Genomic DNA, 12,200 nt, shown 5'->3' on the forward strand with positions numbered 1-12,200 from the left:
AATTTTATTAATCTGAGAGGGAGAGACAGAGAGAAAGGTCTTCCATCCATTGGTTCACTCCTAAAATGGCCGCAGTGGCTGGAGCTGAGCTGATCTGAAGCCAGGAACCGGGAGCTTCTTCTGGGTCTCCCACGTGGGTGCCAGGGCCCAAGTACTTGGGCCATCTTCCACTGCTGTCCCTGGCCATTAGCAGAGAGCTGGATCAGAAGAGGAGCAGCCAGGACACGAACTGGCGCCCATATGGGATGCCCGCATCACAGGTGGAGGATTAACCTACTGCACCACAGTGCCAGCCCCCATTATTTTAACCTGTTTTCTCTAGATACTGTAATAAATGGCATCTGGGTCTTAGCTAACACTGGAGAATTGCTAACATTGTGTATTGGAGAATCAGATTTATATAAAACTTTTAAGGAAAATGTTTTTTTCTCCTAATTAAAACTAAATTTATGGTTTTTAGATGTAGCCAATTAGATAATGCTTTGAATGAAGCTACTTGTCGTGTGAGAACACTTGAAAATAAGAATAACTTACTGGAAATAGAGGTGGTAAGTACTCTTACTTTTTGGGTGACTGGTAAAAAGCCTTTCTGTTAATTGAACTTGAAAGACAGATGACTAGATTGCTGATAACATTGGTTATGTATTTATTTTTAAAGATATTTTCTTACTAAGTTTATGTTTTCAGTTCTGCTGGGTTCATGTAATATCATAAATTTTTACCCTTTAAAGTTTTTTGTTTTTTAATTGGAATATAATTTGTACATCATAAAACTCACCCTTTTAAAGTATGTAATTCAGTAGTTTTTAGTATATTCAGTGTTGTACAGCCATCTCTGTAATTAATTTTTAAAAGCATTTATTTATTTTACTTAAAAGTCAGAGAGAGACAGAAAGAGGGGTCTCCCTTCCTCTGGTTCACTTCCTAAATGTCTACAATAGCTCAGGCTGAAGCCAGGAGCCAGGAACTCAGTCTGGATCTCCCAGAGACCCAATCATTGAGCCATCACCTGTGGCTTCCAGGGGTGCATATTAGCAGAAAGCTAGAATTGGGATTGGAGCCTGGTGTTGAGCCCAGGGACTCCGTTTCGTTTATGGATCTCTCAAGTGGCGTTGGAACCATGATGTCAAATGCTTGCCCCCCTTTTTAAAAATTTATTTTATTTGAAAGGCAGACACAGACAAAACATTTTTATTTTATTTTAAAGTTGTATTTATTTATTTGAAAGTCAGAGTTATAGAGATAGAGATATCTTCTATCTGTTGGTTCACTCTCCAGATGGCCACAAGGGCCAGAACTGGGCCACGCTGAAGCAGGAGCCTGGAACTTCTTCTGGATCTCTCATGTGGGTGGCAAGGGCCTAACCATTTGGGCCACCTTCTACTGCTTTTCCCAGGCCATTAGCAGGGAACTGAATTAGAAGTGGAACAGCTGGGACACAATCTGGTGCCCATATGAGATGCTCGTGTTGTAGGCGGTGGCTTTACCCACTACACCACAATGCCAGCCCCAGGCAGTAATTTTTTTTTTTAAAGATTTATTTATTTGAAAGAGTTACACAGAGAGAGGAGAGGCAGAGAGAGAGAGAGAGGTCTTCCATCCGCTGGTTCAGTCCCCAGATGGCCACAATGGCCAGAGCTGCGCCGATCCAAAGACAGGAGCCAGGAGCTTCTTCTGGGTCTCCCACGCGGGTGCAGGGGCCCAAGGACTTGGGCCATTTTCTACTGCTTTCCCAGGCCATAGCAGAGAGCACAATCAGAAGTGGAGCAGCCAGGTCTCAAACTGGCACCCATATGGGATGCTGGCACTGCAGATGGTGGCTTTATCTGCTATACCACAGCACTGGCCCCTACTTTGACTTTCTGTCTCTAGATTTGCCTGACTTGGACATTGCTGTCAGTAAAATAATTTTCTTTGTGTCTTTCACTTAATGTAATTTTTTCAGGGCTCATCCATGTTGTAGCATTTGTCAGTACTTGATTTCTTATTATTGATGACTAAAACTGTACTCTGGGGGTAGCCTGAAGCACCGGCATCCCATATAGGCGCCGGTTCGAGACCCGGCTGCTCCACTTCCTGTCCAGCTCTCTGCTATGGCCTGGGAAAGCAGTGGAGGATGGCCCAAGTCTTTGGGCCCCTGCACCCGCGTGGGAGGCCCAGAAGAAGCTCCTGGCTCCTGGCTTTGAATCAGCGAGCTCCAGCCATTGCGGCCATCTGGGGAGTAAACCAGCGGATGGAAGACCTCTCTGTCTCTCTGCCTTTCCTCTGTTTGTGCAACTCTGACTTTCAAGTAAACTAAATAGATCTTAAAAAAAAAAAACAAAACAACTGCACTCTGTTGAATAGATAGAGCAGTTTTGTTTATCTGTTCATTAATAATGAATGTTTAGGTTCTTCCCATTTTTTTGGCTAGTATGAATTTATACAAGACTTTATGTGCACATATATTCTTTGTTCTTTTGAGTATCTTTTAAGTTTTTAAAAATATATTTATTTGAGGGGCTGGCGCTGTGGTGCAGCGGGTTAACGCCCAGGCCTGAAGCACCGGAATCCCATATAGGCACCAGTTCGAGACTCAGCTGCTCCTCTTTCAATCCAGCTCTCTGCTATGGCCTGGGAAGGCAGTAGAAGATGGCCCAAGTCCTTGGGCCCCTGCACTTGCATGGAAGAGCTGGAGGAAGCTCCTGGCTCCTGGCTTCGGATTGGCACAGCTCTGGCTGTTGTGGCCATCTGGGGAGTGTGCCAGTGGATGGAGGACACCCTCCCCCCACCGCCTCTCCTCTCTGTGTAACTCTAACTTTCAAATAAATAAATAAATCTTTAAAAATCTAAAAAGTCAATCTTTAAAATAAATAAATAAATTTTATATATATATATATTCTGATTGTGCTCTCTGCTATGGTGCTATGGCCTGGGGAAGCAGTAGAAGATGGCCCATAATATATATATATATTTGAGAGGCAGAGAGCAAGAGCACGCTTCCAGCCACTAGTTCACTCCCAAATTCCTTCCGTAGCTAGGCCTGGCTGAAGCTGAAGTAGGAGCCAAGACCCCACTCCAGGTATCCCATGTGGAGGGCAAGGGCCCGGCTTCTTGATCCGTCAGCACAGCATCCTCAGGCTCTGCACCAGCAGGAGCTGGAGGCAGTTACTGAACTCAGGCACTCCTGTATGGGATGTGGGCATCTTAACCACTAGGCCAAATGCCTGCCCCAAAAACTATTGAAAAGTAATTTATTGGAAATTACTTCTTTTCCTCTATTACCAAAAGTTACCTTTTTAAAAGATTTATTTATTAATTTGAAAGTCACAGTTAAGAGAGAGACAGATGTTCCATTGCTAGTTCATTCCCCCAGATGCCCACAAGGGCCAGGGCTTTGCAAGGCTGAAGCCAGGAGCCAGCAGCTTCTTCCAGGTCTCCCATGTGGGTAGCAGGGGCCCAAGCACTTGGGTCATCTGCTGCTGCTTTTCCCAAGCGCATTAGCAGGGAGCTGAGTGGGAAGTGGAGCAGCCGGAACACTAGCTGGTGCCCATATGAGATGCCGGCATTGCAGGCAATGGCTTTACCTGCTGTGTGACAGTTCTGGCCCTCAGGTGTTACTCTTTGACACACAATCTCATAAACAAAATTTGATAGAAAATACTTTTTTTGGTGTTTTGTTTTATATGTTGTTTCTATTTTTGGCCTTTTTTGGGAAGATTTTATTTATTTATTTGAAAGATAGAGACGGAGTGAAAAAGATCTTCCATCTGCTGGTTCACTCTCCACATGCCTGCAATGGCCCAGCCTGGAATTCCATCCAGGTCTTCCACATGGGTAGCAGGGGCATGCTGGCATTACAGGCAGTGGCTTACCTGCTGTGCTACACTGCCAGCCCCAAGCCTTTTTAAAGACTTCTAAAGTTATCTTGTCTTTTTCTAAGCTGTCAACATGTGTTAATTTTCAGATCGTTGTAGTTTCTCGAGTAAGTGAGAAAATAGGCTAAGTCATATTCTCTTAGCCCAACTGTCAGTGTTCAGGAGCACATTGCAGCTGAATTTCAGAATTTATCTTTTCCAGTAGCCATGTTATTTTTTTTCCTCATGATCCTACCCACAAGAGCTACCGTTTTAGGTGAGTCCTAGAGTCAGTGCCTCGAATGGTAGTTTTCTGTCTGTATTATATAGGCATTTCATGGAGCTATTCTAGTAGTTAATCCTTTCTAGATCCTTCAGCCTAGAACATAGCAAACTATTAAATTAATATTTTTAAAAAGACTTAATTTATTTGAGAGAGAGAGAGAGTTACAGTGAGAGGGAGAGAGAGAGAGAAAGGTCTTTAAGCCGCTGGTTCGCTCCACAATGGTCACGATGGCTGGAGCTGGGCCAATCCAAAGCCAGGAGCCAGGAGCTTCTTCCCGATCTCCCATGCGGGTGCAGGGGCCAAAGCACTTGGGTCATTCTCCACTGCCCTCCCGGGCCACAGCAGAGAGCAACTGGGACTTAAAGCGGCACCCATATGGGATGCCAGTACTGCAGGCAAAGGATTAACCTGTGCCACAGCACCAGCCCCTAAATTAATTTTCATTTGTTTGTTTTATTACCTTTACATTTTAATGCCCACAATTTAATAGTTACTATTGAGACGTCTGTTTTTTCAATTAAAATCATTAATTATGCTTGTTTTTATTTTGTAGAATGATTTGAGGGAACGCTTCAGTGCAGCCAGCAGTGCTTCCAAAATTTTGCAGGAACGAATTGAGGAGATGAGAACAAGTAATAAAGAAAAAGACAACACCATCATGCGGCTCAAGTCTAGACTGCAAGATCTAGAAGAAGCGTTTGAGAACGCCTACAAACTCTCAGATGATAAAGAAGCTAGGCTGAAACAAGAAAACAAAATGTTTCAAGATGTAAGTAACAGATAACCAGAACCTACTGACATGGTTGGCTGCAGGAACAGATGTTGTACTCTTACAAGCCATTGTGATGTTTCCAGATTTCTCTTAGTTTTAGATGACTTTGCCCTGGCTGAAAGCACGCACCCCACTGTGGAGTCCATTGGGCCTCTTGCAGCAGGAAGTCAGAACTTTAGGACCATGGTGTCTCCCCCACACTTCTCTGTCTGTGGCGGGTCCACTCTTGTCAGGCGAACGTGATACCCACTGCACTGTGGAAACTGCAAGTCCACTCTTGAACTCTTACCATTTGTGTTTCTGGCAGGGTGAAATGCCATGAACCAAAGCTAGAGCAGGTTTGGTGGAATTTTTTCACTTTGACTTAATTTCACTTAAAGTTTGGTTTTGTGTAACACTGACACCAGACAAGGTTTCGGGTTGTGTGTTTTTTCTTAAATGCTACATGCACCTTCCAGATTGTTGTGACTTCTAAGTAACCTCAAAGCTGTCAGGCTGTTGAATTTTTCTACCTGCTGGTTTGAAGTTCGCTTCTTGCTCTTTTAGTTTTTTTTTTTTTTTTTTTTTTTTTTTTAATTTTTTGACAGGCAGAGTGGACAGTGAGAGAGAGAGACAGAGAGAGAAAGGTCTTCCTTTGCCGTTGGTTCACCCTCCAATGGCCGCCGCTGCAGCCGGCGCACCGCGCTGATCCGACGGCAGGAGCCAGGATCCAGGTGCTTTTCCTGGTCTCCCATGGGGTGCAGGGCCCAAGCACCTGGGCCATCCTCCACTGCACTCCCTGGCCATAGCAGAGAGCTGGCCTGGAAGAGGGGCAACCGGGACAGAATCGGGCGCCCCAACCGGGTCTAGAACCCGGTGTGCCGGCGCCGCAAGGTGGAGGATTAGCCTATTGAGCCACGGCGCCGGCTTTCTTTTAGTTTTGAAATTTATTTTTGCGAGTGTACTGCCATGTAATCGCAAATCTCAAATGAAGAACAAGAGTTTTCTGCACTTACCCCTACCTCATCCAGTGGTTTGCTACCTGAGAGGCTGTTACTTTCAGCTCTTAGAGCAATTCTTCCAATGTTTCTCTCCATTTTTCTAAGTAATACACTTGTCCTTTCACTTTTTCCCGTGGGTGGACAGCCATGGACTTCCTTCTATGCAGCGGTGTGGTGTGGCTTTCTTATGCCATTGCAGATACTTCTCTCTCCTTCAAATGTGGCTCATTATTGAACGGATTGTAAGCTGCATATTCTTTTACATTTTAACACCCCTGAAATGGGATGGTATCTTTTCAAAACCATAGTGCCATAGTTTAATTAGGAGCATTTTTTACTCTTCCATTGGTTATAAAATAGTGGTAGGATTTATAGCCAATGGTGCCTTACATTTGAAACATGATCTGTCTTCGTTTAAGGTTAAATCAGTGGGACCGGCGCCGTGGCTCACTAGGCTAATCCTCCACCTTGTGGCGCCGGCACACCGGGTTCTAGTCCCGGTCGGGGCACCGGATTCTGTCCCGGTTGCTCCTCCTCCAGGCCAGCTCTCTGCTGTGGCCAGGGAGTGCAGTGGAGGATGGCCCAAGTCCCTGGGCCCTGCACCCCATGGGAGACCAGGAGAAGTACCTGGCTCCTGCCATCGGATCAGCGCGGTGCGCCGGCTGCGGCGGCCATTGGAGGGTGAACCAACGGCAAAAGGAAGACCTTTCTCTCTGTCTCTCTCTCTCACTGTCCACTCTGCCTGTCAAAAAAAAAAAAAAAAAAAAAAAAGGTTAAATCAGTGTTCAGTATTTCTGTTTTTTTTTTTTTTTTTTTTTTTTTTTTTTTTTTTTTTGACAGGCAGAGTGGACAGTGAGAGAGAGAGACAGAGAGAAAGGTCTTCCTTTGCCGTTGGTTCACCCTCCAATGGCCGCCGCGGCCGGCGCGCTGCGGCCGGCGCACCGCGCTGATCCGATGGCAGGAGCCAGGAGCCAGGTGCTTTTCCTGGTCTCCCATGGGGTGCAGGGCCCAAGCACCCGGGCCATCCTCCACTGCACTCCCTGGCCACAGCAGAGGGCTGGCCTGGAAGAGGGGCAACCGGGACAGAATCCGGCGCCCCGACCGGGACTAGAACCCGGTGTGCCGGCGCCGCTAGGCGGAGGATTAGCCTAGTGAGCCGCGGCGCCGGCCAGTGTTCAGTATTTCTTATTTTTTTTAATATTGCCTTAATGCTTTTATTTATCTCAAAGGCAGAACAACAGAGAGCAATAGAGAGAAAGATATCAATCTCTTCCATTTGCTGGCTAATTCAGCTTAACCCATTATGCTACAATGCCAGTCCCTAAAGATCATTTTTTAAAAAATTATTTTTTAATATCAGGCCTGGATTATCCAGGTGTATTGGAATACCACAGGAGACAAACATTAGCTTTGTGGTGTGAATTCCAGTTACTTGGTTGAGGTGTGTCTGCAAGGTTTCTCTTCTGTAAGTTATATTTCCCCACTTTGTAGTTACTAAGTATCTTCTGAGGGGCAATTTAAGAATATGTTAGTCACCTGTTTCTCCGCAAACTTCTACCGGCTGGTGTTAGCTCCACTGAGGGGCCTCTCCTGCAACAGTGACTGCTGGCTCTTCCAGCCTGGTTATTCCTCCTCCATCTGACTGAGAGAAGCAGCCCTCCTTCTTCCTTATTTTTATCAGCATGGATTTATGAATTCTTACTTTACTCCATGGTTACGGTTATTTTTTATTTTGATCCTTGTTTGTTACGAATCTGACCAGAGAGAGATGTGTTGAGCTGGCTTGCTTCCCTGTTTTTTCTAGAGCACATCCATAGTGTCTGATATAGCAAGATGTCCCAGGCTCATCTGGTACTTGTCCAGCCCCTGCATTGGTCATTTTTCCATAGAGCCTGGGTTCCGCTTGGTGTAAAATGGGATTTGGACACTGAGATTTTATACTAAGTGTGTTCGTTGCTGCTGGGGTGTTACTGTTTTTATTTATCCCAAATCTCACACCAGTTGTGTTTGGGTGGCATGGAGGCAGCAAAGCGTCTTTGGCACATTGTTTGTAACTGAAATGAATATGGCCAGTGATGACGCTGAGGTGTGCAGTTGTCACGGCGAGGGGTTGAAGCCTGCAGAAAAGTACCAAATCTCTGTCCACTTGCCTTCTGCTCTCCCGTCCTTGAGGGACCTACTTTGCTGAACTGTGTATGTCCCCACACACTTCTCTTTGCTTGTATTACATGTGTCTCGTTTGTAGACAAGTACTACTGATGTCTTCTGTTCTTTTTTTTTTAACTGCTTTTAAAACTTTATTGAGACCTCTCCCATTTGCCGGCCCCACCCTGAGGCCCAAATGGGCAGGCAGGGCCGAAGCAAGGCGGTGGGAGGGAAATGAGTGGCATAGGGAGGTGAGGGGTGAGCGAGCAGAGTCAGCAGGGGGTGGAAGGGAGAAGTAGCCAGGAGCCTATACAAGCCACTCTCCGCTTGCATCCTCAGCTTGCAGCTCTGTGCATTGAGGAAGCTCCACTCGCAGAGGTGCTGGGTTCCATTCCCACTGCCTGGCCCAAGCTTTCGGATTCTAAACGGAAGCACCTGTGTGGGGCTTAGGGCTGGGATTGCTGATCCGCCCACCCCAGGACGCGGGAAGACACCTTCCGGATTGCTACCCCCCGCAGCGCGACAGACCCCTGCCCAGGACGCCTTCTGTTCTTGAGCTGTCTGTGGATCGCATCTTCTGGTACTGCCTGTAGCTTTCTGCAGGCTGCCTTTTTCTTAGCGTTGTGCCTGAAAGTTACCAGGTGCTGCGTTTGGCTTGTCTTTACTCACTTTTAATTTCCACATTTATGTTTGAAATACTCTAGGTTTTAAAAAAGGTACGGGGGCCGGCGCTGTGGCACAGTAGGTTAATCCTCTGCCTGTGGCCCTGACGTCCCATGTGGGCACCATTTCTAGTCCTGGCTGCTGCTCTTCTGATCTAGCTCTCTGCTGTGGCCTGGGAAAGCAGTAGGAGATGGCCCAAGTCCTTGGGCCCCTGCACCTGCGTTGGAGACCTTGAAGAAGCTCCTGGCTCCTGGCTTCGGATCGGCCCATCTCTGGCTGTTGCAGCCATTTGGGGAGTGAACCAGTGGATGGAAGACCTTTCTCTCTCTCTCTCCCTCTCACTGTCTATAATTCTACCTCTCAAGTAAATAAATAAAATCTTAAAAAAAAAAAAGTATGGAAAATAACATACCAAATACATAAGAACCCTCCTCCATTTTTCCATTTTTAAGAAATAAAATACCCCAGGTACAGATGGGCTCCCCAGTGTGTATACCCTTTTTTGCTTTTTTAAAAAAGACTTATTTATTTCCTTGAAAGGTAGAGTTACAGGGTTGAGGGGGAGAGCTTCCATCTGTTGGTTCACTCCCCAAATGGCTGCAATGGCCAGGGTTGAGCCATTTCAGAACCAGGAACCAAGAGCTTCTCTCATGTGGGTCTGAGCCCCAAGCACTTAGGCCACCTGCCCCTGCTTTCCCAGGTGCGTTAGCAGGGAGCTGGATCAGAAGTGGGGCACCCAGGACTTGAACCACATGGGATGCCAGCTTGCAGGAAGTGGCTTAACCTGTGAGGTCACAGCACTAACTCCGTGAGCGTACTTCTTCTCGTTGTATTCGCCTTCCTGGGAGAAGCTGATCGGCACTGAGTTTTGTTTCTGCGTCTGTGCTTGTGCTGTGTTGTGTCACTGCCCTTCGCAGTGTTTCTGCTTTGATCTGAACATCTTGTAAATGTTCTGGAAGTCTTCCCTTGCGTGTGTTTTAGGGGTATGCCAGCGTTCAGTGGGCTCCCCAGAGTGGGTAGGGAGAGGCCTTTTTCTCTAGGGTTGATCAGTTTCACCAGAGAGAAGTCATCCAGTCTCTTGCCAGGAGCGCCCAGCCAGGCTCTGGTGGCGGTGGAGGAGTGAGGAGGGGGTGTCCTTTAAAGACTTCCTGGCATTGCCTTTTAGTCCTTTTGCCTCCCTCTCCCTCTCCTGTTTCTTTTGGGTTTCCCATGTTAACTTACTTTCCTCCCACACTGTTTCTCATGTGTGCTGTCACCTGGCAGAATGGTGCCTGTTGCATGGGGCAGGGGAAGCTCTGAGCTCTGACTGCACCGGCCCTCATGTTGGCTGGCTCTGCATCACAGGATTCAGCCAATTGGGCACTGGAAATGTTTGGGGGCAAAACTGCAGCTGTACTGAATGTACACATACTTTCTTTCTTATGTTTTTCCTTAATACAGTATAACAATTACTTAATTAGCTTTGACATTATATTAATTATTTATTTTTTATTTTTTTTGACAGGCAGAGTTAGACAGAAAGAGAGAGACAGAGAGAAAGGTCTTCCTTCCGTTGGTTCACCCCCTCAAATGGCCACTACAGCCAGCTGCCGATCTGCAGCCAGGAGCCAGGTGCTTCTCCTGGTCTCCCATGCGGGTGCAGGGCCCAAGCACTTGGGCCATCCTCCACTGCCTTCCTGGGCCACAGCAGAGAGCTGGACTGGAAGAGGAGCAACTGGGACAGAATCCGGTGCCCCGACCAGGACTAGAACCTGGGGTGCCGGTGCCACAGGCGGAGGATTAGCCTATTGAGCTGCGGCACCAGCTTGTTTATTTGTTTGAAAGGCAGAGTGACAAAGAGAAAGATCAGAAAGTTTTCTGTGTGCTGGTTCACTCCTTTACTGTCTGTGACAGCCAGAGTTGGAAGCTGAAGCCAGGAGCTAGGAATTCCATACAGGTCTCCATATGAGTGGCAGGATCCCAAACACTTGGGCCATCACCTGCTGCCTTCCCAGGTGCATTAGCAGGAAGCTGGATTGGAGGCAGAACAGCTGCACTTGAACCGTCACTCCAGTGTGGAATGCCAAGCACCTGCTGCACCACAATGCCAGCCTCTCACATATGTATTTTAAAATAAATTGCTTGATGTATTAGACTTTTGGCATTATACTTTTACTCTAAAGAGCAAACTTAGTAAAAAGTAATATGCAACATTTTAAGAAGAGCAATGCAAATAAATTTCAGTCTTGTGAAAACTGCAAAGATATTGTTATTAAATATTTTTATTTTTTTTAAATCTATTTGATAGGTAGAGTTAGAGAGAGAGACAGAGAAAGGTCTTCCTTCTGTTGGTTCACCCCCAAATGGCTGCTACGGCCGGCGCTGCGCCAATCCAAAGCCAGGAGCCAGGTGCTTTTTCCTGGTCTCCCATGTGGGTTCAGGAGCCCAAGCACTTGGGCCATCCTCCACTGCTTTCCCAGGCCACAGGAGAGAGCTGGACTGGAAGAGGAGCAACCAGGACTAGAACCCAGTGCCCATATGAGATGCTGGCGCCGCAGGTGGAGAATTAACCAAGTGACCCATGGCGCTGGCATTAAATATTTTTATCTTTAAATAATTTTATATTTACAGAAAACTTGCAAGAATTGTGTCCCCTTTACCAGGGCATGCATGGGTATGCTTTAAGGCTGTGTGTGAGGCACTGTTGTACGATCTGTCCCTGGGTTCTGTTACAGTGTTCAACTTTGTGGTGCAATTCTCTGTTTTCTCTTGTAGCTTTTAGGAGAGTATGAATCCCTTGGAAAAGAGCACAGTCGAGTAAAGGTAAGGGGTAATTTTTCACGTTCTGGAAACAGAGGCAGAAGCACTGTATTGGAAATTAGGGCCTGAGCCTTCCTCCTCCTTGTAGCTGTTTGAACTGACCGTTTGCTCAATCTGTATCCTGTTTTCAAATATCTGCCCTATTTAATTCGCAGTTTCATATGTTAACCCAATGAATGTTTATTGAATAGCTTTTGCTTTGAGATAAGTTGAGATGAAATTGTTTAGAAGAGTATAAGATACCATATAGATGCAAGTAATTAACTAGGCTTGTGTAGGGATTGGATTCTTATTGCTTTGTAAAGATTTATTTATAGGGGGCCAGTGCTATGGCATAGTGGATAAAGCTGCCGCCTGCAGGGCTGACATCTCATATGGGTGCTGATTCGAGTCCCAGCTGCACCACTTCTGGTCCAGCTCTCTGCTGTGGCCTGGGAAAGCAATGGAAGATGACCCAAGTCTTTGGGCCTCTACACCTGCGTGGAAGACCTGGAGGAAGCTCCTGGCTCCTGGCTTCAGATTGGCACAGCTCCGGCCATTGGCTGCCAACTGGGGAGTGAACCAGCAGGTGGAAGACCTCTCTCTCTCTCTGCTTCACCTCTCTCTGTGTAACTCTGAGTTTAAAGTAAAATAAATAAATCTTTAAAAGTAAAAGATTTATTTATTTGAAAGGCAAAATTACAGAAAGGAGAAAGAAAGGGAAGGAGGGAGGGAAGGAA

The 12,200-nt window shown here is 46.5% G+C and overlaps 1 protein-coding gene across 10 annotated transcripts in view; it reads left to right on the plus strand.

Annotated features, from left to right (window-relative positions):
* Nucleotides 1-12,200, plus strand: part of MPHOSPH9 (M-phase phosphoprotein 9) — a 66,123-nt gene that overhangs the window by 31,530 nt on the left and 22,393 nt on the right. For all 10 annotated transcript variants that reach the window (XM_089323034.1, XM_089323032.1, XM_089323026.1 and 7 more), the window contains 3 exons: nucleotides 461-548; nucleotides 4,676-4,891; nucleotides 11,437-11,484. In XM_089323034.1, the coding sequence (XP_089179160.1) occupies nucleotides 461-548; nucleotides 4,676-4,891; nucleotides 11,437-11,484 (352 nt within the window). The remainder of the gene's footprint in view (nucleotides 1-460; nucleotides 549-4,675; nucleotides 4,892-11,436; nucleotides 11,485-12,200) is intronic.

Source organism: Oryctolagus cuniculus, chromosome 21, assembly GCF_051225735.1.
Source record: "Oryctolagus cuniculus isolate XC-2025 breed Fujian yellow rabbit chromosome 21, ASM5122573v1, whole genome shotgun sequence".
Lineage (NCBI taxonomy): Eukaryota > Metazoa > Chordata > Mammalia > Lagomorpha > Leporidae > Oryctolagus > Oryctolagus cuniculus.